This window comes from Podarcis bocagei, assembly GCF_964188305.1.
Source record: "Podarcis bocagei genome assembly, chromosome: 14".
Classification (NCBI taxonomy): Eukaryota; Metazoa; Chordata; class Lepidosauria; order Squamata; family Lacertidae; genus Podarcis; species Podarcis bocagei.
The window spans coordinates 5,275,938-5,302,182 of NC_138139.1; the positions used below are offsets into that span (position 1 = coordinate 5,275,938).

The 26,245-nt window shown below is 44.8% G+C and overlaps 1 protein-coding gene and 1 long non-coding RNA gene across 5 annotated transcripts in view; both read right to left on the bottom strand.

Moving 5' to 3' along the window:
* Nucleotides 1-25,842, bottom strand: part of CA12 (carbonic anhydrase 12) — a 30,353-nt gene extending 4,511 nt beyond the window's left edge. The window contains exons 1-9 of one of the 4 annotated variants that reach the window (XM_081170676.1): nucleotides 25,620-25,842; nucleotides 19,831-19,863; nucleotides 14,748-14,768; nucleotides 11,660-11,842; nucleotides 10,291-10,433; nucleotides 7,808-7,903; nucleotides 6,796-6,859; nucleotides 5,636-5,793; nucleotides 3,194-3,320 (exon numbers count right to left, since the gene is read on the bottom strand). In XM_081170676.1, the coding sequence (XP_081026802.1) occupies nucleotides 3,194-3,320; nucleotides 5,636-5,793; nucleotides 6,796-6,859; nucleotides 7,808-7,903; nucleotides 10,291-10,433; nucleotides 11,660-11,842; nucleotides 14,748-14,751 (775 nt within the window). In that variant the 5' untranslated portion in view covers nucleotides 14,752-14,768; nucleotides 19,831-19,863; nucleotides 25,620-25,842. Of the gene's footprint in view, nucleotides 1-3,193; nucleotides 3,321-5,635; nucleotides 5,794-6,795; nucleotides 6,860-7,807; nucleotides 7,904-10,290; nucleotides 10,434-11,659; nucleotides 11,843-14,747; nucleotides 14,769-19,830; nucleotides 20,462-25,619 lie in introns of those variants that run through there. The other 3 variants (XM_081170677.1, XM_081170675.1, XM_081170678.1) reach the window with 3 other exon arrangements.
* Nucleotides 1-26,245, bottom strand: part of LOC308573601 — a 169,985-nt gene that overhangs the window by 85,485 nt on the left and 58,255 nt on the right. The gene's annotated exons all lie outside the window — the stretch shown is intronic.

Genomic DNA, 26,245 nt, shown 5'->3' on the forward strand with positions numbered 1-26,245 from the left:
ACAGACTCAGGACCGAGTGTGTGTGTATGTGTGGTCCAGCTGAGTTGAGTTGATAGGAGGCAGGCACTGTACCTAAGCTGTAGGCGCATTGCCCATGTTAATTCCCTTCTGGCATATATGTATGTGTGCCAACATCATGTATATATATATATGCAAAAGTAACCTTGAGCATATAGACTGGCACCCCCCCCAGCAGAGTTATTGTCCCTCCAACTGATGTATGCCAGACAGGAATTCAGCAGGTCAGAACCAGCATTGTGAATGCTATTCCTGGGAAGGCTGTGGGTTTTTAATTCCCACTTTTAACTGTTTGAAAGGGTTGCAGATCCCTTTGTGTGCTCTCACTGACTTGAATGGGACAAGATGTGTACACGATTTCAGACTTGAGCATGCTTGGATTTGAATTTGCTGGAACTTACAGTTTGAACCATGCACAGTTTGAAGTTCGAACTTTGACCCATGTGTGTTTATTTCAAAGTAAGTCCCCCTGGGGCAACTCTGCTAGCCCTGCCCCTTCCCCTGTATTTCATTAACAGTGCCCATGTATAATAGCATGGTCCTATTCAACTGATAAATGATGGAGGGTATGAGCTTGTCAACATCCTTTTTGACACATAGTACCTGGAATTTAGATTTTACTAGCAGCATGGCCTACTAAGATGCTAAGAATGCTAATTTTCTAAGTTCAGTTTTCTTTTTGCTCCTTTGAATGAAGGATTCTGTACAAGGCAGAGCTTAGAGCAGTCTTTATTACAAATCTGTTATGTGACCAATTGAAAAATACAATATATAATAAAATTAGACAATCTATTTGCCACCTCAACGCTCATTATTTCAAGAACCACTCACTGCTTCTTTCTTTAGGGAGAGAATAAAAACCTTGTTTACAGAAAAATTAGCCATCTTTTGCCTTTCCTTTTCAAACAAATTTAAATTGGTGTTAATTTCTAAGGCAGAACACTGAGCATGTCAGATCATTTGGGACCTTTTCACACATTATGTCACAACAAACTTAGGACTGTAAATGTGTGTACATATGATGGGGAACTCCAACCAATTCTGATGCTCTGTACCTGTATAATATGCATGTATATGTACAGGTGTACATGCTTGACTGGGCTTCCACAATTGAGTTCCACAGAACAGAGGCAAGCTCGGCTTTCCCAGTTTAGTGGATTCTTAGTTCTGTATACACAGATCAGAGCACATCTCTGAGTGTTTTGTGGGCTTGGGAATGGGCTCTGCATCAGCCAAGAATCTAAGAACAGCACACACCTTTTCTGATGCAAACATGTCCGACATTGACAAGTACACACAGGGCCACTGTCCTCACCATGAAGGGGAGGCCATTACAGAAGTCCACCCAGAGGAAACAGCTGTTGGTAAACATTTATGATAGAAGCAGAGAACTTGATTTGGACTTGCTTCTTCTGAGCTGGGAGACTGGCACTACTGGTCCCTTTTCATCTTGCCATAATTTTGATACCTTAGATTTTGACTATGTCCCCACCAAAGTTGCCACATTATGCACTTGATTTATTCTGCATCCCAGATATGAACTTTCAAAGAAATTAACAATTTTGAGCAAAGCACTTAAAAAACTCCCACAACATTTTATGGATACCGTAGTGCTTGGTTGGTCTAGTTAAGTGCAAAGGATAAATGAAATGTAGCTTTCACGATATACAAGTTTGAAGGCCCATGAAATATCCTGGGTTGCGAAAAGAAATCTCCCCATATCTCTTTCTTCCTTCTTTCCTGTCTTTGGGAGGGTCAGCTGTATAAACTACAGCTTAGTTTATATGTTACATGCCCTAGTTGAATAGCAGATGGGCAGACAAAGAGGTCCAGCCTGCCAGCACAGCACAGGCTTAAAGACAGGGGTGGCATAAGGCAAGCACGTGTCCCTGAAAGTGCTCTCTGGTGCACCTTGCGCATGAAGTCTTCTGCCAGCTGCTTGGTTCATGCTCCATGTAAAAGTTGTATTGGAGCATTTAACTGCTGTTTACCCTGTCAGTGCTATATAAATAATAAATAAAGTTTGGGGTTTCCCCATATGATTTTAGAGTACTACAATTTCAGACCTCTTCAGAAATCTAGTGGAGAATCCCTCCTGAGTTATTTATACAGCTGCAGGAAACTACAGCTGCAATTCTATGCAGAATTAACAGAATAAGCTCCTTTCAAAACAGTGGCTTATTTGAGAGTAAACATGCATAAGACTGCATTATGTATACTTTCTTTGCTGTAAAGCAACAAAGTTTGCAGTTCAGTTTGAAGAAAAGAAGCCCTGTGACAGTAATAAAAAACATTGCTGATCCACAGTAAAATACAAGGCTCCCCCCCTTGTTTTTCTTTTTGACAGAGGTCATTGTTGCATTGATTTGCCAATAATTTAGACCCATATAATAATCTTCAGCCAATTATTTTTGCCTCACATTTCACTTCAGTCAGATGGCTAATTTTTCCACTCATGACGGTGGGTTTTTTAAATCAATCCAGCGTTATGAGTCTTTTTATTACGTGTCAAACTCATTCTCCTGAATGGCTTCATCGGATCCTTTGAAACTCCCCAGAAAGTGTCTTCCTGCAATGCAAAGTTGTGGTTCCTTTTAGATGCAGATCATCAGACAGCAAAATATCCTTGTCTGCTGTTATATCCTGCGGAGCCGGAGGAGGGCTCACAGGGGCCCAGATACTCAGGTTCCCAAAGAAAGCTCTCCACACCGCCAGGTTTACTTAAAGGAAAAGCAAACTCACAGCCCCTGCTCCCAGCACTCTGTGGGACAAACTCCACAACAAGGAGATGGCTTGTCCGCACCCAGGCAGTGGCACAAATGCTTTTTATACAGCAGAGCAGCCCACAGGTGGCCATGATCTCCACCACACCTAAGGTTATCTTGAGGATTCAGCTGGTGCCAGCACAGCTCCTGAACCACCTCACCTTTGGTTCAACACATCCACTTGCTGGCGCTTGTTGCAACTTTAGCCTTTTAGGAAATACAGTCGGGCTGCCCCAACAGAAGACAAGATAAGCAAACAAAACTGTATTTAATGACACCCCATTTCACATCATGTTAAGGGGGAATGCTGCACACCCAATGAACTGTTCTTGGCTTGGAAGTGTCTCTGGTGCAATTTATAAAACTCTAAACTCTGCATAAATTTGAAATTTGAATCTTCTGTTGCTTACCTTGCCGGAAGGACACAGAAACCAGCCTTTCATCAAACTCCTGGACTCTCCTATAGTTGTTCACCATTTCAAGAGGGGCAGGGTCACTAGGCTGTGTGCAGTACAGAGTGCTTTCCAGGGCCAGCAGCTATGAGCAAAGCACAACAGTTTTAATGATATCAGAGTGGCAGGAAAAGCATGCTTTCCTTCCACCACCAGTCCTTATTACAGTTGAGACATTTCTCCCAGTATATAGCTTTAATGTTTCTGTAGCTGGGATGTATTGACTCTACAGTACTAGTCAAAATTCAAGCGACTGAATTCTCCAATCTGTTAAGGTCACTTGGAATTCTGATTCTGTCTTCTGTACCCCTCCTAGTTTAGTGTCATCTGCAAATTGGATGAGCATCCCTCAAGTCCCTCATCCAAGTTGTTTATAAAGATGTTGAACAACAATGGGCTCAGGGCAGAACCCTGCAGTACCCCACTTGTCACTTTTCCCCAGGATGATGAGGAACCATTAATGAGTACTCTTTGGGTTCAGTCCACCAACCAGCTACAAATCTACCCAGTTAACTCATTCAACCCACATTTTACTAGCTTCCTTGCAAGAATATCATGGGGGACTTTGTCAAAAACCTTACTGAAATCAAGATACTCTATGTCCACAGCATTTCCCTGATTCATCAAGTTTGTAATTCCATCAGAAAAGAAATGACTTATTTTTGAGAAACCTATCCTGGGTCTTAGTAATCACAGCATCCTTTTCTAAGTGCTCACAGACAAACTGTTGAATTATCTGTTTTAGGACCTTCCCTAGTATTGATGCCAAGTTCACCAGTCGGTAGTTACCTGGGTCTACTTTTTGCCCTTTTTGAAGATGGGGACAACATCTGCCCACCTCCAGTCTACAGAGACCTCACCTGTTCTCTTAACGTGCAAACTGTGTAACAGAAGGAAAATGTGGAAATGGTGGTATGATTTCCAGATGGAAATATGCGCTGTGGAAAGCTGGGAACCTCAGGAAAGGAGGTTGCGCTCAGATCCTGCTCGAGGGTTTTCCACAGGCTCCTGGGTGGCCACAATGAGAACAGGATGCTGAGCTAGACGGCCCATTGGCCGGATCCAGCAGCCCCTTCTTATGTTCTGTAAAGCAGCTGCCACAGCAGACTTGACTAAGCCAGAGGCACATGCCCCCCCCCCCTTTAAGAGACCTGGATACCCCCACAACTAAGGAGAATTTGCTCTCTTAGTATGTTTGATTAGGGCTGTTTCAAACAGCCACATATGGGGCTTGTATTCAGGCTTGACAGCTTTTTAAAAAAATGTCAACCCAGATCAACTGTGGGTGTTCTAATGTGGTTGAGTGCCAGCAGAAGAGCATGCCTTCCCAGTGCCGGGGGGGGCGGGGGCAGGGCTTGGAGGGCACCATGAGGAGGAGGCAGAGGGGAGGTGTGCCCCCTTCCAGTCAGCCAGGTGGGGGCTGCACTTACCAACTCAGTGAGGGAGAGGGGCGGCAAAGCTGCCACTGCCTCTCCTCTCTGCTGCTTCCACCCCAAGTCAGGCCTGCTTGGAGCTGTGCCCTTCCCCTCCCTCTCAGCTAGCCGAGGGGCACCTTGTTGTACCCCCTAAAAATGTGCCTGGGGCCACGGCCTCCCCCATGCTGCGCCACTGCTGAGTGCATTGCCTGGATTGCAATTTAGTACATTACTGTTTATCCTTCAGGTGGTTTGGTTTGGTTTTGCAGAGGATGCTAGGCCTGTGATGGAATGTGTGGACAACCATTTCACTACATTCAGTACACATTCTGGTCTTGCCCAAGTTTCTTAAATGTGCCCCAAGATCTCTTGGGTCGCAACTCTCATATTGTCCACTGATTGCTTGCACAGCCCTGGACACACTGATGACAGAACAATTTCATTTCATTTTTCACATTGGGTCAAATGAATTAGCCCTGTCTGTGTTTTCCATGTCTCAAACACTAGGGCGGAAGTTCAGTCTTAATCTTCAGTTTGAATGCAACACAGTAAAGCTAAGACGGTAGATAGGAGTCTAGCCTGTGCACAGCATCCATAAAGGTGTAAGTAGGTGGGAAACGAAGTTGAAGGAGAAGAAGAAGAGGAGGAGGAGGAGGAGGAGGAGTTTGGATTTGATATCCCGCTTTATCACTACCTGAAGGAGTCTCAAAGCGGCTAACAATCTCCTTTCCCTTCCTCCCCCACAACAAACACTCTGTGAGGTGAGTGAGGCTGAGAAACTTCAGAGAAGTATGACCAGCCCAAGGTCACCCAGCAGCTGCATGTGGAGGAGCGGAGACGCAAACCCAGTTCACCAGATTACGAGTCCACCACTCTTAACCACTACACCACACTGGCTCTCTCAGAAGGCAGGTATACACTTCATGCACAATTACTGGCAAGATTACCAACTTTAACTGAGAACACATGTTTTATAGACCCTTGCCTGTTCCTCTGAAATTTGTACTGGCTTTCGAAAAACCGTCCAAAGAACACTTGGGTAGCAAGGAGGTGTGGTCAGGGATCCTTCATAGCGGTAATATTCATCCAGTCTGTCTGGGAGCAAATCTTGGACATTGAAACCTGGGATGAAGGCTTCCTGATCTGAAAAAGATCACCCTTTTTTTAAATAACTATATTCTTGCCAGCCCAACTCTCAGCATATTTTTGGATGCAGCATTTCCTTAATTTTTTTACTTTGCCCTCTTTTCCATTATTCCGGATAAGGAGGTTTCATTTGTGCATGCAACAGAATGAGCACTTTCACCAGTCAGTCCCCCTGATGCTGTGCATCTAGCTAGAGAAGCAAAGTGTTCTGCTCTAAAGGTCACAGCTATGACAGCCAATCAGTGTGGCTGGCTGCTGCAAAACACATACTTTGCTGAGCAACAAAGTAATCCAGTATTGTCATCATGACACATTCTCAACCGCAGGTTAGCTAACTTGTCTAGGTCAGGGGTGGGGAGATGACAGTGAGGCAGACAACAGGGTGGGTGCACGACAATGGTATTGGTGGATAAAACAAGCAGAATGTATTTTGTTATGCTGCTTTTTAAATATTTTGTTTATGCTGCTTTGGGTTATCACTTGCTTATAAACAATTCAGTACCACATACAGCAAACCAAGGGACGCGGGTGGCGCTGTGGGTTAAACCACAGAACCTAGGACTTGCCGATCAGAAGGTTGGCGGTTCAAATCCCCGTGACGGGGTGAGCTCCTGTTGTTCGGTTCCTACTCCTGCCAACCTAGCAGTTCGAAAGCACGTCAAAGTGCAAGTAGATAAATAGGTACCGCTCCAGCGGGAAGGGAAACGGCGTTTCCATGTGCTGCTCTTCGCCAGAAGCAGTTTAGTCATGCTGGCCACATGACCCGGAAGCTGTACACCGGCTCCCTTGGCCAATAAAGCGAGATGAACGCCGCAACCCCAGAGTCGGTCACGACTGGACCTAATGGTCAGGGGTCCCTTTACCTTTACCTTACAGCAAACCAACCTCACACCGATCTCTAATGAATTAACCTGCACTGCAAGTACATCCTAAATTGACAAAGTCTTCTGATTTGACTGCTTAGGGATGCAAAATTCCAGTTGAAATCCTCTTTCCTACCTTTGTATTTCACATTCTGAAAATGACTGAAGATCTTTTCGAACGATGGATTGAATGCGCCTGTCTGTAACAAAAAAGGAGAAGATTTATTTTCTCAGCCATTATAATTCTGCGTAGTTTTAGGTTCAGCAAGTACTTGCAGATCTTTATTAGGCACCATTAATGGTAATGGAAAGAGGAGAGCCCAACAAGGGGCAAAATCCACCAGAAAGGTCTCCTGCGCAAGAACACAGTAGCACAGCTCCCATCCACTTCAATGGAACTTGCACAGGAGAGCTTTTGATGGATTGTTTCCCCATGTTTACTCAGTAGGGAAGACCATGTGGATGTTTTGGGCACCCGAATGTTTTGGTCTGACCTTGTTGTTTCAGTTTACACCATCATTTGTTGGCGATATAAGCCTAGCCACAGATTTAGTGGGCTGAGGTCATTTCTATTCAGGGCATAAATACATTTGTGTTTCAATAACCCCAGAGCTGCTCTCATTAGAATAATGGCATCTGGTGGTGAGTGATTTCTTCAACCACATTCTAAAATACTTAATAGCCATGATTATAGTTCACTAAACCATTAGCAAAATAGCACTGGAAAAGCAACCCCAAACATATTTGGTGACCAAAGCATACTTTGGGGAGGGAGATAATGTTGTTTGCATTGTAAGATGTATGAAACAGCTTTTAACAGGGCAGCAATCCTTCATCCACAAGGGCAGGCAATCAAAAGAGCCTTGTCTCCTCCTTTTCCCTGTGTCTGGAGCAGGGGTGGGGAACATGTGGCCCTCCAGATGTTGATGGGCTACAACTTCTGCTATTGCTGAGCATTGGCAAGTGTGGCAGGGGCTGATGGGAGTTGGAGTCCAACAACAACTGGAGGGCCAAAGCTTCTCTAGCTCTGGGACAAGCTTGGAACCTGGATAGAATCATCAACTGCCAAGAGCCAGATAAGACCCTATTATATTAAACCTCTGGGTGGACTTTAGTTTTGGACACTTTTGAGGGAAAGAGCCGCTTACCTCAATCAGGATTGCCAAGACTGCCAGTCCATCTGATTTGTCCATTGCTGAGTTCACGTCCAGATATTTGTCAGAGTTGTAATGTACGATGTGGAGCTACAGAGGGGGAATAAAATGGCAAACACCAACTAAAGGCTTAACCACTGGTGGAGGAAGGCAGGTGGGGAGGGTGCAGTGCGCATCGGGTGACATCACTGCACCCCCCCCCCATGCTCGCTGCGTGGGCGACGGGCCGTTAGGGATGATGCTGCCATGGGCAGCTAGCAGCACCCCCTCCATGCTCACCACGCAGGCAGCAGGCAGCTAGGGATGCTCGCCATGCGGGTGGCAAGCGGCTAGGGACACTCACCGCATGGGAAGCTAGCCCCGCCCCCGCGCCGCTCCGGATGCCGGGGCAGGTAGCTCTGCCCCTGGGCTTAACAAATTTACAAAGCTTGCAAAAGATAACCTGATTTACTGGATGCCTTACTGCAATATAAGTTGCCTGATTAGGAAAACTGACTATATATATATATATGCCTGAATGGACCAGCATGCTGGATTTTACACACCCCAAGCCTGGCCTAGTTATAATAGAACAGAGGTGCAGAATTTGGGGCCTGGGGGCTTGACTTGGCCCACCAGGCTTCCCCATTTGGCAGGTAGTGGGGAGGTAGACATGAGGCTTCAAAAGAACGAAGAGCAACAGATTATTCCTTTGCAGAGACCAGATGTGCTCCCCTCCCCTTCAGCTGATGTGTGGTAGGAATGTGCCTTACTCAAGGAGGGGAAAGTGATTTCTATTCAATGCAAACCACTTTCCCCTCCCAGAGTCGCTCTTTGAACCTCCAAAAACTGATTTTCAGAGGTTTACGGAGCAGTGTGGAGCTGCTTGCAAAGGACTTTAGCACAGCATCTCGTGACATCACTGTGATGTCTGCTGATTGACATGTGGACAGCCTTGCCCGCTTGTCAAATCTGGCCCACTGGCGGAGGAGAGAGTAAGATCTGGCCCACCAGTCAGAAAAGGTCCCCTATCTCTGTAACAGACCATCAGAATTACAGCATTAACTACAGAAGTGGCAGAATGGAATACGGGGGAAATCTGTCTGATGGGTACAGTCCACCAAGAATATGGTATTTTAATGAGGTGGCTTCTGTGGGACAACTTCTGGGCAGCTTGGATGCCCCCTGTTAACAGCAAGGAATATGGGATGGGGAAGAGTGCCAACATCACACCATTAGGGTTTTCTGCCTCAGGAACCAAAATGTATTGCTGCAGCCTGGCGCTCTCAGTCCCTTGTAATTGACCTTGAATTATACTTCATGGCAGGCATCCATGTGTTCTGCTAGACTTATAATTAGTGCAAGACATGAAACAGCTTTGTGGTTGTGAACTGAAGGAACTGAACATAATGGCAATTCCTTGTGGCGTCCACAGAACAGTGTCATAGCTATGGGGGGGGGGGGTAGCTAGAGTTTTGTCCCAGGTGAAGCCTCCAGAGGGGCGCCATTGAGGTTTCCAGCTTCTCTCTCTGTGTGTATGCATGCGTGTGCACAAATGAATGGGTGTGCATGCCAAACTGAGTCTTTGACCCAGGTGAAATAAAGCCTAGTTTGACCCTTGCATGGAATGGATTCTGGTGCTGTGTTCAGATTGGTCCTCCCAGGCAGTTCTGTAGAATAAATATCTAAACTAGGATTGCGAAACTTATTAGCAGATCTGGATCAATCAGCAGTCCTTAAGAGCACCCTCATCCCAGGGTGGCCAATGTGGTGCTTGCCAGATATTGGTGATTACAACTCCCATCATTCCTGATCTTTGCTCATGCCGGCTGGGACTGATGGGAGCTGTAGTAAAAAAAAAAATAATAGTTACACTTGGCATAGATTTCTCCCTGCTAAACAGATATGATAGTTCACCATGTATTGAATCTTTAAGGAAAAAAAGATTTTTCTGGTATCATTTGGAATTTGTCTGTGTTATGATTTGGTGCTACAAGATTTGTAACTGTGTTGCTTTGAGAAGGTGGGGCTTGTAGAGAGTTGTTTGTCCTGAGGAAAACTATATCAGGGAATGAAATAGAATGCATGAGCTAATAAACTTTTTTTTATTATTAAAGTTGTGAAACTCAAAATATATTTTTCTGTACTTAGTAAGTTTGATTAAAATATGTATATTAAAAATATTAGCTGCTTTTCCATGTGAGAAAGGGTCCTAAAAGTGGCGTACAAAACTTGTGATGAACAAATGCAGCTGTGCTGTGCAGAAGAAGGGAGCAACTAGCAGTCTGCTTCTGCCAGCCTCATAAGGAAAACGAAAAATAAGGCAGGAAATTTAGTGTATGTTAATCTTGCCTTTCAATTTTAAATGTTGTTGGATCTTAATTGTAAATTGTCTTGGGTGCCCTTTGTAGGGCCAAAAGGGCCTTAAATGTTTTAATAAATTAATTAATAAATAGATATCTGAAAGGCACAATAGATTGAATGCCTAAAAATCTTACTTCAGCAGCATAATGCCTCCCACCAATTGTGTGTTCAGATCCTTCCTGCTTGTTCCGGTTTCCCCAGTGTAAATGGAGCTGAGCGGCAGAATAGTGGGAAGGGAGGCTCCGGATGCGCATGCTTTGAGAAAGACTCATTCTTACTAGGAGAGGAGAAGATGGGAGAGGGAGACAACACAACATGAGAGTATTAAATGCAGGGATAAAACTCAGTGCAGGTCCACGGCACATATTTACATAAAATTGCATATGCTAATTTATATGTACAGAGGCAAATGAATTCTGCCAGTTCTGATCTTAGATGTAGCTTCCCAAGTTAGGATGCAGCTCAGATTGCTCTCACCTTTTTGGGCAAGATCTTAAACTGAGAGCTACATTAGGGCTCCTAGTACTAATACTGGCTAATATCACAGTCCTCAAAGGATTAATGTTGGGATGTTAGTGTGCTTTAAAAGGGTTATATTTCACACTGGTGCAGAAGCAACAAGAAACTTTGCAGCCATTGAAGGAAGAGAGTTATTTTGTCATCAAACCTGCTGCAAAAGGGAATAATTCACAATACTGTAAAGAACTTAAGGAAGTTCAGATACAACTTACTATGTGCATATGGATGGAGATTACTAAGGAAGGAAATTCTGAATATCATGTGCATTTTTGTTGGGATGAAGAAACTAAAGGGATGACAAACTAGCAACATTTTGAAGCATCCTGTGCCTCTGCTAGTTGTATTTTTCCATATTCTGACTGCTGCCAATATCCAGAATATGAAACAAAATACTAAATGCAGCTCATCCCTCTAAACTTGGAAGAAGAACATTGTACCTTAGTTGCCAAGCCCAATTTAACATGCTAGGTGGTTATTATTCACTGTGCTTTGGTGAGAATTGTACACCTTGTGGTTTTAGAGCTATTTCGTCTATTAGTAGCACTGTATTAAGACCGTCATAATCGCCACCAATAGCAAGTCATTTAACTTGTAACTGAGGTTCTTTGAGTGGCCACCTGTGTAGACACACATATGGGCAAAGAACCAATATGTGTGACAACACCTCCACACAGGAGGGAAAACTAGAGCCAAAGTTATGTGCCAAAATAAACAGGCAGTGTGGTGAAGACTGTAAACCCAACCAAATCCTATCTATGCTGATCCCTGAACGTCTACAAAATGGGAATAAGGCTGGCCTATATTATCTTTTTTTTTTAAAAAAAAAGAGATAATAAATTATTAGAAATTTTTATTATTGAGAAAATATATATTGAGAACAATCAGAACACTCTAAAGTCCTGTACAAGTGCTAAATAGTATTCTTTGTCATTATGTAATGATAGTAATAGTTCAATTTTCTCTGTCCATGTTAGCCTCCCTTACCTGAATGTCCATTATTGGTCAAAATAAACTCCTCAGTGGGGGAGACATTGTAGCCTTCCAGTTCTATGGGCAGAAGAGTTGAATCATACTGGAGAACGTCATTGTGAAAATCAATTGGTGACTGGAATACTCCTCCACAAAAGGGGAACATCTTGGGCCACACTCGCTCCCCATCAGAAGAACCTTAGGGAGACAATAAAGGAATCCAGATTCGAAACACAGGAAGATGCATGGCACAGGGTCAGACCATTGGCCTGTCTCGCCCAGTAGCCTTCAGCCTCTTCAGACATTCGAGAAATACCTTGAACTCAAACATCCATTTAAGGACCCATTTGGAAAACTATTGTGAGCAAGTGAAAAGGCTAGCAGGATTATTGTAAATTCAACAGTATAATTTAGATTAAGATATGATGGGAAGGGGGAAACTAGATGGAAGAAATAGAATATGCAGCTAATTTTGAAAGTACAATGAACCATCGGAGGAGGAGAAGGGAAGTCGTTGGATGTATTGTTTTATATTTAATTGTGGAAAATGTGTACCTGAAAGTTTGTTTGTTTGTTTTTTAAAGAACCTTGGACATGTGAATAGGCAGGTATATGTTGCCCTGGGAACTATACAGACAATTGCTTCTTGAGACAAGCCTTATGGCCTGCCCAGTGTTACGCTCGTTCCATGCCTTGAAAGGGTTTGAGTGGTTTCCCACTTCTCCCCCGCTTTCTAAGAACAGGTCTGAGTGGTTTTGCCCTGCAGCTTTCCCTTGAAAAACCCACTCTTTACTGCTGAATCGGAACAACCAGCAATCCGCAGAAAACCTAATCGCCATTTGTTCCAATTCAGTGGTAAAGAGTGGGCTTTCCGGGGGGAAGTAGCGGGCCAGATGGATGAGTCCTTATTTGGATTAAGAGCAGGGAGAACCTAGGTTCAAATCACTGTTCAGTCATAAAACTCACTTTGTGACTTGTGCCTCTCTCTCTCTAAGCCTTGCCCACCTAGTGGAGTCATGAGGATAAAAATGGAGTCATGAGAATAAAAGCTCCTTGAAAGATTAACACTTAATGGCAACAACTCCCTCTCCTCTCCTTGCCTTGCCAGCAGAACAGAATTGTCTCTTGCTGCCCTCTCTGCTCCAAGGGCCACCACAACCTTGCCCTGACCTGTTAGAATCACATCCTGCAGACGAAACACCTTTCAACAGCAATGTTATATACCTGAGGTGCCTGTGCGTGTGCACACACACGATTTCTGCGTCTTTAGAAACGGTGGAATGGTTTTAAATGTGCAAAGGTCTCCTGCAAGCTTCCTACATCGAGGGCAGGACCTGGGGGGGGGGGAGCTCCTTATCTGACTCAGATAAATGGAAATGTCCTGCAAGCAGCTTCAGCAAGTCATAACTCCACACAAAGATGAACTGTGTGGGGCTGGGCAGCGGAGACAGCAAGCACTCTGCATCATTTCCCATGTGACACAAAGGTCTCTTGGAAGAAACAATAATTCCAAAACAGATTTCCCCTAAGGGGAAATTGTGCCATGTAGCTATTTCGCTTTGGAGGCTACCTTGAAGCAATCCACTTCCCTAAGTGTGTCTTACAAGGTCAATTTCCCTGTGGAGAGAGAGTATGATATGGGCATATGTGTTTGTGTGTGCTTTTAATATCTGCATATTTACAAATATAAAAACACAGAGGAACAGCCATGCACTCAGATAGGGCTTCTCCTGCATCCTAATTTGCCTTGCACAAAGCTTACACTGAGGGTTAACAAACAAACAAACAAACAAACAAACAAACAAACAAACAAGATAAGATAAACCTAAATTTCCAGAAAGCCCTTCTACCCCTCCCACAAAATACTGGCAATCTGGAAGTGACCGTAGATATCATGCCTGTGTATAAACCTGCATCAGTTCACCCCACATGCAAATGGCATATCCTTGAAGTCCCTTAGCCAGTTGCAGAATTCAGACTTTACTGTTTCCTTTGCAGCCACATTCCACCTCTTAGAGCAGGGGTCAGCCACATGCGGCCCCTGGGCTGGATGCGGCCCACAAAGACCATTTTACTGACACATGAGCCACTCCTGAACTGAGCCGCCCACTCGGTGAGTCCCCCGTGTGCTGCGCTAAACCAGGGACTCACTGAGTGGTGCCGGAAATCGCATCTGTGCATGCGCAGATATTAGAAATCACATCTGCGCATGTCCAGATGCCGAAAATCGCTTCTGCGCAGGCATGAATTTTGACGTCTGGGCATGCGCAGAAGCGATTTCTGGCGCCGTGGACATGCGCAGACGTGATTTCCAGCATTGCGCTGCGCCAGTCTGGCCCATGGCCAGTAAACCTTGCCGACCTCTGTCTTAGAGTGTTTCTGCCCAGCAAAGCAGGTAAGGGATGTCCAGTAGCTAGTAAACACCAGCCATCGAAAGTCAGTAAAGAACCTTTCCCAGCTCTTCACTTGACACGACATATTAGGATTTCCATTCCTGGGCTTTAACACATAGTCCTTGAAAGTGGTGTTCTTCTAGTAAAAGAGGTACCAGAACTCACCATGAAACATCCCTTGTTGTTTTCCAGTGGCCATGGTGCCAGAAATGAGTTCCTGCAAGTTCTGGGTGGAAAAAAAGCCCTGGCCCTTGAGACTCAACATGAAGGAACTAAATACAAAGATGTTCCATTTATACAGCACAACGTTGTCGCCACACAATACACCTTTGCCGCCAGCCAGCCGCTGCCTTCTACCCCAGCTCATTTTCATATACTTGTGTGGCCTGTTCCCTAGCAGTGGCCTGGTAAGTTCTACCTTCACTTCCTTTTTTGGTCAACCAGTTGACCTGGTAGTTAGCCAAGTGCTCGGCCCACCTCTTTGAACAAGAATTGATTTCATGTGACACAACATGTTCCTATGATATCTGTACCACATCATGGCATCACATGCTGTTAGTGCCTGATGTGCCCTGTTGTGTGGATGAATGGAATATATGTAGACATTAGATCAACAAAATCTAAATGAGACCTCCCTAGATCTAACCTGACATTAAACAAATAGGATAAAGAATTACAGTTTAATGTATTGACCTAAAGTCACTACTTACCCATATAAGACCACTTGGACCCTAGAAGGAAAATAAAATAGATATAACTTAGAACACATACAAAATAAAGTACTATAGCTAAACATGTGTATAAAAGTATAACATAAAGTAACAACTATATATATTAACACATTAGCACATTAACCTAGGAACTTCCTATCTGCCCAGAACGTTGGAGGCTATACACCACACCCCCTCAACAGTATTTATAGGAACTCAAACACTGAGATCCTGCTCTGTTCTAGTAACAAGAAGCCGAAAGCACCAGCCTGAAGATGACGAGTGAGACCTCGTCGAAACGTCGCCTAGACACCCCAACTCTTACACGGGAAGACACCCGAAGACACCAAAACCTACATTCCTGTACCCGTGAAAATCTACGAAAGCATATATATATATATATATATATATATATATATATATATATATATATATATATATATATATAAACTAGTAACTAAGAAATTCAACCAGAATTTGGTTAATTCTTTCTCTCAATCTGTTTTTCCCATTGAATGATGTCTTTCTAAGATTGTAAACCTGAGCAAGAACTAGTAACTAAGAAATTCAACCAGAATTTGGTTAATTCTTTCTCTCAATCTGTTTTTCCCATTGAATGATGTCTTTCTAAGATTGTAAACCTGAGCAAGGACTATGTTTAATTTGAAAGCTGTTCTGGGGACCTTTTTTTTTTTGGCTAAAGAGTGGGGACCTTAAATGAATGAAAGAATGCATGAATAAATGAATGAATAAATAACTATTTCCTCAGAAATAAATCCCAAAGCATATAGTGCTGCTTGCTCACATGTATGTGTGCATAGAATGGCAGCCTTATTCCTTGACAGTGAACTCTCTCTCTCTCTTTCTTTCTCTCTCTCTCTCTTACACACACACACACACACACACACACACACACACACACACACCCATAGCGATATCCAATGCTCACCAAACACAGAGCAGTCCCATTGAAGCTAATGGACAAGATTAACTTGTCCATTCATTAATTTCAGTGGGTCTGTTTTGAGTAGGATTGAGTACTTAGGTCAGCCTTTATTACTGAGGACTGGAAATGTAGCCAATGTACCACCAGTGTTTAAAGAGGGATCTGGGGGGATCCTGGAAATTATAGCCCAGTTAGTTTAATGACTGTCCTGGGAAAACTGGTAGAAGGTTGGATAGCTCAATGAAGATGTCGACCCAGTGTGATGTCTAAAGGCCATGACCAACACTTTGAACTGAATGTTGGAGTCCTGGGTTCAAATCCCCACTCAGCTATGAAGCTGAGTGATTTTGGGCCAGTCACTGTCACACAACCCAGCCCAGCCCAGCCTCATCCAATGTGAGGATAAAATGAAGATGGAGGAGAACCATGTATGCCCCTGTGAGCTGCTTGGAGGAAAGGTGTGGTGATGATAATGATGATAACGATGATGATAAATAAATAAATCCACTGTAGTCATCTTCATGCAAGAACAGAATGAAGGTTGAGGTATGCTCTCTCTCTCTCTCTCTCTCTCTCTCTCTCTGTGTGTGTGTGTGTGTGTGTTGAAAACCTCTCATACTTTGGGCTTTTAAAGGTTGTTTGCAGCAAACATCTTGTGTTAGTCCCATGCATGGCGTACGTGAGAAGAAGGAGCAGCCAGTGCCCCTCCCTCTCTCCCTTCCCACAGAAACCTCCTAAGAACACACAGGTGTTCCTGCCTCCCCCTCCTTTCACAATAGAACTTCTGTCTCTTGTTTCAACAGCAGAACTGGTGTCTTTAAGAGGAAGCAACCAGGTTTTTGTATTAAACACCAAGGGCTTCAACACACCTGAGATACTACTCTTACTGCCCTTCTTTATTCCTTTGATTCATTATTTTAAAATTTCTAATCCCTCTCTCCAGTTAAAACTGCTCCAGGCATTGAGCTGTGTGCTTTGGGCTGTTGCAACTTCTTTCTTTAAGCAAAGTGTGGAGGAATAAGAGCAAAAGAAGCTGTTAAGAATTCACTCTTTTTCTGAACAGCAGCATTATTCAGCAGCTTTTGAGTTTACAGTGAACACAGCTCAGTTTCTGTAGGTGTGTGTTTGGGGTGTGTGTGTGTTGTCTTTTCCTGGACTAAAATATCTTCAATTAGTGTAACTAGCAGCAAAACAAATAGGAATTGCAGTGGCCCCTACTTGCTAGGGGTTGTAAATCAGGCATGGGGAGCCTGTTGCCCTCCAAATACTCTTTGCCTGCATCTCCCAACCCACCTACCTCAAAAACAGGCTATGTCTGCTTCGGCTGGTGGGAGTTGGGAGTCCAACAACATCTGGAGGACTGTAGGCTGAGCAACCCTGTTTTACACATCACCATCCCTATTCTGCCTTTGGGGAGGGGGAAGATCTTGGAGCGTTGTCTTCATCATTTTGTTTCTGTCCATGCACCATGCAGCTCAAGGTAGTGTACGTGCAGAGGCCGATTTAGGGGAATGTGACCTGTTTGGTCGCCCTGGGTGTGGAGTCTTGAATGCCACAGGGATGCCGCAACTATGATGTAGAATGGAACGCGAGAGGAGGTGGCTGCACAGGGCGCTGCTGAGATTTGAGACCCCACTGCGTCTTCCACTGGTCCCCACATTTTGAGCTCACAACAACTTTGTGAGGTAGGTTAGGCTGAGAGATGGAGACTGATTCAAGTGAGCTTCACGGCTGAGTGGGAATTTGAATTCTCAGGGGCAGCCAACATCGTGCCCTCAAGATCTTGTATCCAACTATCTAATCCAAGGGTCAGCAAACTTTTTCAGCAGGGGGCGGTTCACTGTCCCTCAGACCTTGTGGGGGGCTGGACTATATTTTGAAGGGGGAAAAAGAACGAATTCCTATGCCCCACAAATAACCCAGAGATGCATTTTAAATAAAAGGACACATTCTACTCATGTAAAAGCACGCTGATTCCCGGACCGTCCGTGGGCTGGACTGAGAAGGCGATTGGGCCAGATCCGGGCCCAGGGCCTTAGTTTGCCTACCTATGATCTAATCATTTGCCATGCTGGCTGGAGCTGATGGGAGCTGTAATTCAGCAGCAACAGACCCCCCCTAAGCTCTACCATTATACCACACAGGCTCCTTTTATGACATTTCCTTACTCACAGTTGCCATCCTACTCATAGGATGCCTGTCCTATCTACTTTCCCCATACCAATAGCAGTTAAATATCTGTTGGATGCATTTCCCCCAAGCACTTATGCCTACAAGCACACACACGTGCAACATGCTGCACAGTCTGTCATGGCACACACTTCTTATGCCAGTATTTGCAGCTTCCAGTACAATCACCCTAAGTTCTTGATTCAGCACAGTGTTGTGGTGGTGGTGAACTTTATTACCTGCCCTTCACCAGGAGATCCCAGGGCAGGTTACAACAACTAACTTCAGAATTAAAAACCAGTTGAAACAAATCACAGGAACAGGGATTATTTCTCGTAGGAGCTACAGGTATGAGACAGGATAGCCATTCTCCAAATCTCACAACCAACCAACCAAGCCCAGGTTTACCTGCTGTCTCCAGGGTCCCAGCCAGAGGGCCTTTCTTTCCATCACTACCTGTTCCTTTTCACTGTGTAAGTTAGGGTTACCATACATACGGAATTTCCCGGACATAACCAGGATTCAGCTGTTGGAAAGTGTCTGGGTGGAAATTGCTGAAATGTCCAGGAAAATCCATAACGGCAACACTGTGGGAATCAATACACCCTACAAATGTGTGGCAACCCATGTCAGAAGTGTAGAGTTTGGCCAAAAGCTTTATTACCATATTGGCCTGAATATAAGCCTCACTTTTCCCCCAAATTCCAACCATAAAAAGTTAAATTGTGGCTTATACCTGCAAACTTATGGTATGCCTCCAGGAGTGTGGGGCAAACAGCGCCAGGAACGCGGCAATGTGGCGCCCACCCGCCACATGCGTAGGTCCCCGTCCCCCCGTCCTCTCCCCCAAGGCAGGGAAGGGAGACAGTGAGGAAGGGGAAAGGCCATTGGCAATGCAGCGCAACTCCCCCCCCCCCAAAGTATGCAGCCAGGAGCAGCAAGGGCTTATATTCAGGTATTTTAAATTTTTTTTCTCCCCCCCCTCTCCAATTTTAAAGGTGCGGCTTATATTCAGGTATGGCTTATATTTGGGCCAATATGGTATTTTTTTTTTACAAGAAAAAACTCACCAACTTTTCTATATGGGATTTTCACTTTTTGAAATATGGCAACCCCAGTACAAGAGCTTTTAGGAACCTTGCACCACTGTTGTCTTCTGCTTTTGGTTTTTTGTTTGTTTCTATCTGTGACTGTTCTAAACTGGTTTAGATTTCCCATTTTATTTTGAATTTTATGGTTTTAACGTTTATCTTGCAAACAGTCCAAAGAACTTCACTTATTTGGGCAGCATAGAAATGTAGTGAATAAATAATGAATCAATAAAGAAGTTGCCTTAAGCAAGCTGCCCTTCTCCCACAGCATCAGCCTCACAGCACATCTGCAAAATGGGCATATTATTACTAGCCAACCTGACTGGGCTGCTGTAAAGATGATAATACCTGTGAAAAAGTTTAAAACACTGGTGTATAATATTATTAGCACAGCTTGTGTGGTCTGAGCTGTTGGTCATTCCTGTCGGTTTCTGCAGTCCCTCCAGGAATATCTTCTTTATCAATATTTCTTAAGGAAGCATTTGGGTACTGCCAGCAAGCAAATGCAAACACTCGTCTTTTGCATGCACTTAAGAACATCAAGTGTGGCCACTAAGACATCTGATAACTTCCAAAGGAGCAACTGTATTGGTTTCTTGAAGAAAAACCAACAGAGTCCTGCAGCACTTTAAAGACTAAACCGCTTATTAGAGAACAACTTGCTTTCCTGGACTAGGCTAGAGTCCACTTAATCAGCTGCCTGGAAAGTTGTTCTCAGCAGGCTGTGGTGGGGAAGAACGTAAAAGGTAGATTGAAATGGTAATAAAATGCAAAACATGCAATTCGGTTAGTGCTTAGCTTCCCAACTGCCACATGCATTACTGCTACAGTACTTTAGGAACAGGGACAACAGGAAAGAAGTCTGGAAATGCATTACCGTTGACAGGTGCTTGTGCAGAAAGGTGAGCCTCTAGGAAGAGAGAGAGAAGAACAGCTGCAGTTGTGGCCGACATATCCAGGGAAGCCTTTTGACTCCTATGCAATTCACACAGGGCTGCCTGCGCTTCCTTCCGTGGAGCAAGCTGGCTTCAAAGAGACACACACGTACACCACCAGACACTCCTGCTAATGACTTACGGGCTCTCCACCCTGCCAGCCTTGGCTTCTCAGCAGCTCAGCCCCCAAACAAATGATGTCAGGGATGGACCTGCCTTCCTGGTCACATCTAGAGCTGCAGAGCTGCACTTAGTGTGCTCTGTTTGGGAAGCATTCCGTTTTTATTTGAAAATGAAACATTGCAGTGCACAACTCTTGGGGGAAATCTCAGCCCTTGCTCATTAAGTTCAGCAATGTGCCTTTTACTTTCAGGCTCCACTTCCCCTACACTGAACTCACTTTTGGGGCCCCCAAACCAGCACCTCGGAGGCCAAACTAGGCACACCTTCTATGGTATGAATGCAGTTAATATGCACATGTGCCTGTCTCATAAATGTGCTTGCCTGGTGGTGGGAAGCAAAAAGGTGGTCAGTGCTGGAAAAGGCTCACTGAGGGCACTTGGGGCAAGAACCCTCCCCCCAAAAAAAATCTGGAATGAGGCCTGAGCCTAAGTGAAGATTACTGGGGAGAGGATTGAACTTGGCACCTTCTGCCGCTGCCTTATGTGTCCTCCCCACCAACTGAGAACTTGACATACCACCTTCACATTTCAAGAACAGTCCAAGGGTTCTCCTCCTTATAAGGGTTTGAGGAGAGAAGAGAGAGACCTTGGGAGACCACATTATACAGCAAGGCAGTCCAACTTTTCATACAATGTGGGCCACAAGACAAACAGTAAATTAAATTTCCATACTATAAATTAAAGTGTTTGTAATTAAACACACAATTAATAGATTTAATTATTAAACAAATTTGATGCAGAGAAAGATTATGTTCTTTTGTTAACAACACATGACAACAAAATTTTATAAGGCCTTAAGATGTTTTTTTTCTTGAATGTTGCTGAAGGCTGACCAAAAAGGCCTCGCGGACGCATGTAGCCTGCAGGCTGTGGTTTGGACCACACTGTTATACAGTCTTCAGTAGGGTGACAATGGCTACTCACAGAATGAGAAGAAAACAAGATAGAAGAGAGACTGGACAAAGAAGGCCTTGTAAGGATCTGGAGCTGGTAGGTATAACTTTTTATTTCGAAGAAGCCCCACAAGCCACAGGTGCAAGATCCTCTATTTTCAATAATACTAATAATACTAATACCAATAATATTTATACCCTGTCCATCTGGCTTGGTTGCATGTGGCACAGCCAGTGTGCTTGGACAGTTTCCTTCTACTAAACTGACGCCCTCCTGGCGCTGGGCCACCCAAGTCCCTCCCCATCTCTTACTGTAGTTTGCCATAATTGGAGTTGATCATAGGCTAAGCCTGTTAATGATGAGGATTTTCATCTGATTATGTTTGATCTAACCGTGTTTTGCTCTCTGACTTTTTCACCCCAGCCTCTCTTCTAATCTTTCCTCTCCAGTTTAGTTTTCAGACAGAGATCGTTTTGCAGCAGGAGGGGTGCTTTTATTTGTTCTTTTGTTCTTTTAAATGTTTACAACTGGCTTTTTTATCATAATCCTCAAAGGTGGGTTCATAACAGTGTCTGTTTCTCTCTCTCTTAAACTGCAGTCCTATATATTCCTACTCACAATTGTTCTAAATGGAACTTCCTCCAAATCAAATGTGTAGGGCTACAGGTTTAAAGTAGTCCCAGCTCAAATCAAGAGTTGTTTAACATTTATGGGGAGCAGTAGCTGTGGTAGCCCCTGAACTGTATATATAATTATTTTATTTCAGAATTCTGTAATGCATTTCTGTGGGAGGCTGTTACCCAACAATGGAGGGTGGAATAAAAACACGGACCCTTCAGCTGGAGAAATGCATTAGAAACAAATGCATTGCACAATGTACACATTATAAGTGCACTGTATCCCCTGACAGTCCTAAAGCTTTTATGCTCAGGAAGCACACAGAGCCTGAGAGCAAGGCTAGCCCAGATCCCCCCCAAAAACAACCAGCTGATTTACAATTAAGGACCGGGAACATTCCCCCCACCACCACTTGAGACAACGCATAACAGACGATTAAAAATGCACAGTCTTAAAGTGGGGCTCAGAGCCCCCAGTTACCCTAGGGAATCTTAAATAAGATCCCAGACTGAGAAAGACAATTTTTGCAATTTTACAGTTTAAGTTAAAAGTTGCTGGTAGGCAGCTCTCTCTCCATTAGAGTGCTGAAACATTCCTGTGCTGCCCCTCGCAGGAAGACACAAAACTTGTCCCTGAAACCTTGTTATCAGGTTTACAATACAAATTACAATATGAACAGCAGTTCCAGAATATCCACTACACCAGAGGCATTCAAGATTTTTGAGTCCACGACTCCCTTGGCCAACTACATTCTTTCTGCGGCACCCCTGTGGGTCTCAGGAGCCCAGTTATGTCACCCCCTGCGTGCCAAGCTGGCAGCCTCTCACCCTTGTGGAGTGCTCCCTCAGCCTCCTCTCCTCTGGAGTCCTCTGGGCAGCTGCTGCTGACCCCCCCCCCCCGGTCTCTGAGCTGCCCCCAAAGAGAGGTGCCTCCTCACACTGCCCCCCAGGGGCCTGGGAAGCACCCCTGGCCAGCCCCAGAGGCATCGTTCACCTGGGGAGCTTATAACCAGGGCTGCTGAACAAACAGATGTGCAAGACTTTGGGAGGCAGAGGCCCAAGAGGGCATCAGAAGAGGGAAGGAAGGAAAGAGGGACAGAGGCCAGTGTTGCCCATGGCACTCCTGACCAACATTCAAGGCACCCCAGGGTGCCACGGCACAATGGTTGAAAACCACTGCACTATACCATAGGCATGTTAACTCATATTTTGCTCAGGACTAACATCAAACAAATTACAGTTTATTCACTTTCAGGAAGCTTCCTGCCAATCTAATCCCCCAAACAGGCTAAGCACATTGTAGGCAAACAGAACACAATCCTCCCTTCCCGCAGTCCTAAGGATGACACCAAAGGACCTTTCCACAAGGGTGAAGTTTGGGCAAACATCACAGCAAGCAAGCAATAAATCAGGCAGTAAATGCCTGAAAACAGGGCTACTTTAGCCCCAAATGAACCAGCCTATTTACAATGAGAGAGTCCTAAGCTACATATTTTAACCATTGTCTTTCTACTTACAATCACTTTCTGGAAACGTTCTACAACCACCTGCAGGAAACCTTTCTATGACCACTTTCAGAAAAACTTCCTGAGGACCTTTCGTCCCTTCTGCCACAACTCACACCTTTCTTCTTCATGGCACTTCGTTCCAATAGCCTCAGACTAAAGGGAAAAAAACCATGAACCAGCTTGGAAAAGTTCCTGGGTAGTAGGGGACTGGGTGGGTATCAGACAGACAAGATTCCAGCAAAACTGGCAACAGAATGGGGACTAGCCCCTTGAATTGCATCCGTCTGTAATCTGACAACATATTAGGTTTCACAGCTAAACAAAGCAACAACATACTACAGCCATATGAACTCTGGGTGTGTTCAGTTATTAGTGTTACCAGAAAATAGGGGGGTGACTTCTGATGGCCCAACTCCCCAAATTTGTTACCGGTCAGAGATTAATGAACTGAGGCAGAAATCCGGTGAAAGCAAAGCTGATCTTTTATTGTCTGTTGCAACAGAGTTCTCCCCCCCCCCCCCGTCAGAAGGTGAAGGACCCCGAACAAAGAAGAAACAACTTTTTTTAAGGTTTGCATTTTGGCATGGAGAAGGACATCCCCTTTTGCAAACGTCAGAAATACATCACACATAAGAGGCTCAGGCAGTTCAAGGTGTGACAGTCCTGAGGATTAGCAAGTTGGTTCCAGATCCTTGGAACAAAGTCACATTCCCAAAGCCACACAGTTCAGCTAGGTCAGGACAGAAGGTGTTTAGCCTCTCTTAAAGCACTTGGTTCGTCTGGGGGAAGGAAAGCACAGTGTCATGGACTCTCCTCAGGTTCCACATTTTTGCTCACCACAGCTCCACAGGTGGAATTTTGGTTTTCATTAAGAGCTCTACCCTTTGCAGACATCCTCATCCACAGTATGCACTGATATCAGTTTTATACCATGTTATTTATTGTATCAAAACATTTTTTTCTAATCTACTGCCTGGTTCATTAATCACACCTTTTTAGTTGATCAAAGTTTGGCTTTTCAATCTGTTTGATCAATCAATTAAAATTTACAGCCATGTATACAGAACCACATGCCAGAAACACCTTTTAAAGGGTTGAAACAAAGTTTGATTCAGAGTAGACATATTAACTTTTCACCTTTTAAAGGGTGGGGGTGTTGTTTTTGCTTCTTACTATTTTGCTTCTTACTTTTTTGGTTTTATATTTTAAACCACCCTGTGATCCTCAGATGAAGAGTGGCATAGAAATACAATCAATCAATCAATCAATCAGTCATGTTCAGTAACTTAAGTGCATAATTAATGCTGAGTAAAACTTAGTTGAATACCACAATCACTTGGGAGCCACATTTTGCATTTCTTTAAGCTTGACATTATTCATTCTCAAATTATTCATTTGTCAAACCGTGATCTGTGCCATTTGACTCTGGAATGCCATTCATTTTCAAACCTGACCACAGGGGACTAAAAGGCTTGTTTCAGTCTCCAAAGCTGTCTGTGGGAACACAATATGAAGTTCCAAACCATGTCTTCAGGCTTCCATCAGAGGGACACATCCGGATTCCCACAACAATCAGCTCCCTGCACCATGTCTTTAGAGAAGGGATGCTTGTTGAACTGGTTTATCTGTCAACTTATTGGGACAAAGGTTTGTTTGTAGATTCAAAACATGCAATTGTGTTATTGCAAGGGTCACAAGATCCCACACTGCAATGAAAGTCCTTTTCTCTCCACAACTGTGGTATGTAAGGCTTCCCTATATATCATTTTACAGCATATCTTCTGGACACAAAGACACTTGTCCTAGACGCTATCAGCAGAAAGCGCCCCCCTCCCTGCTGCTGCCACTCCTAGCAGGCCACCTCAAGAGCCATCCATCACACCCTGCTCTCCTGAAGCTCCCAGAGGCAGCTGGGTTTGCTGAGGGGACCTTCATGTGGCTCGTTCCCCATTGCTCAAATTGGTCAAACTCCCACTTGACGACCCTTTGGTTGCATGGTTGCTTATTGCAAAGTCTGTACTCTCCTGAGTCTCCCTGCGTTGGCTGAAAACAAAACAATCCATGGGCATAGGCAGTGCCGGATTTACACATAAGCTAAACAAGCTATATCTTCGGGCACCACTCTCTTGGGGGCCCCTAAAAAAATTAAAGGAAAAAAACACCTGGATGTACAGTACATGTCCAAAATATAAGATAAAAAACAAATAAAATAAAACCTACATACACCAACAGTGTTTTGTGTTGTGTAGATTCCTATGATGTAAGTCATGGGCCTCGCCTGCTAGCCTCCTCCTAAAATATCACTGGTTTGCTCATTTCTATATATAGGGTGCCTACATTCTGCTTGTCTAATAGCAGACAAGAGAACTGGACTGAATTAAGCATGGACTGGTCGCATGGAAACATGTGCAAGTGGCTTTGGATACCTGTTAGGTCCATCAATTACCATATGGCATATATTCAACACAAAAAACAGCGACCATTTGTTGTGGACAAAGGACCGCTGGACATAGAAAGGGCCTCATCCAACCTAAATCCGGCCCTGGACAAAGGCCGCCCAGCTTAGTCCGGGGACCGGGCGCAGGATGCCCGCCTGGCGGCGCGGCCCCGGCGCGTTTGTGAGAGGAAAGTCTCCCTCCCTGGAGCCGGGCTCCAACGCGCAGCCAGAGCTCCGCTCTCGGGTCAGGTCTGGCCCGGGGGTGGAGGGAAGCTGCGTCGCTGCCCCTTCTCCGGCCCCGGGAGCAGCCAGCTCCTTCCCGCCCGGCCTCGGCAGCGGCGCCCGCCTCTCTTGCGCGCTCCCTCTCGCGCAGTCGCAGCTCCGCTCCTGGCTCAGGTCTGGCCCGGGAAGCCGAGAGGAGCAGCGTCGCGGGGGCGCGGGCGTCGGGCGTGCGCGGCCCCGCGGCGTGCGCGGCCCCGGCGCAAAAAAATGTGGGTGCCCCGCTGCCCCTTCCTGGGGAATGGTGTGGGCGCTGGAGCAGCGGCGCCTGTGAATGGACAATAAAACATCAAGTAACTTTTAAAAGAGAAACGCGAGAGGGAAACACCAGCAAGCGAATAGCAGACGAGAGAGCGGGACTGAATTAAGCATCTACAATATTGTGAGCCGCCCTGAGATCTTGTGCTGAAGGACGGTATATAAATTTACATGCGTCCAAC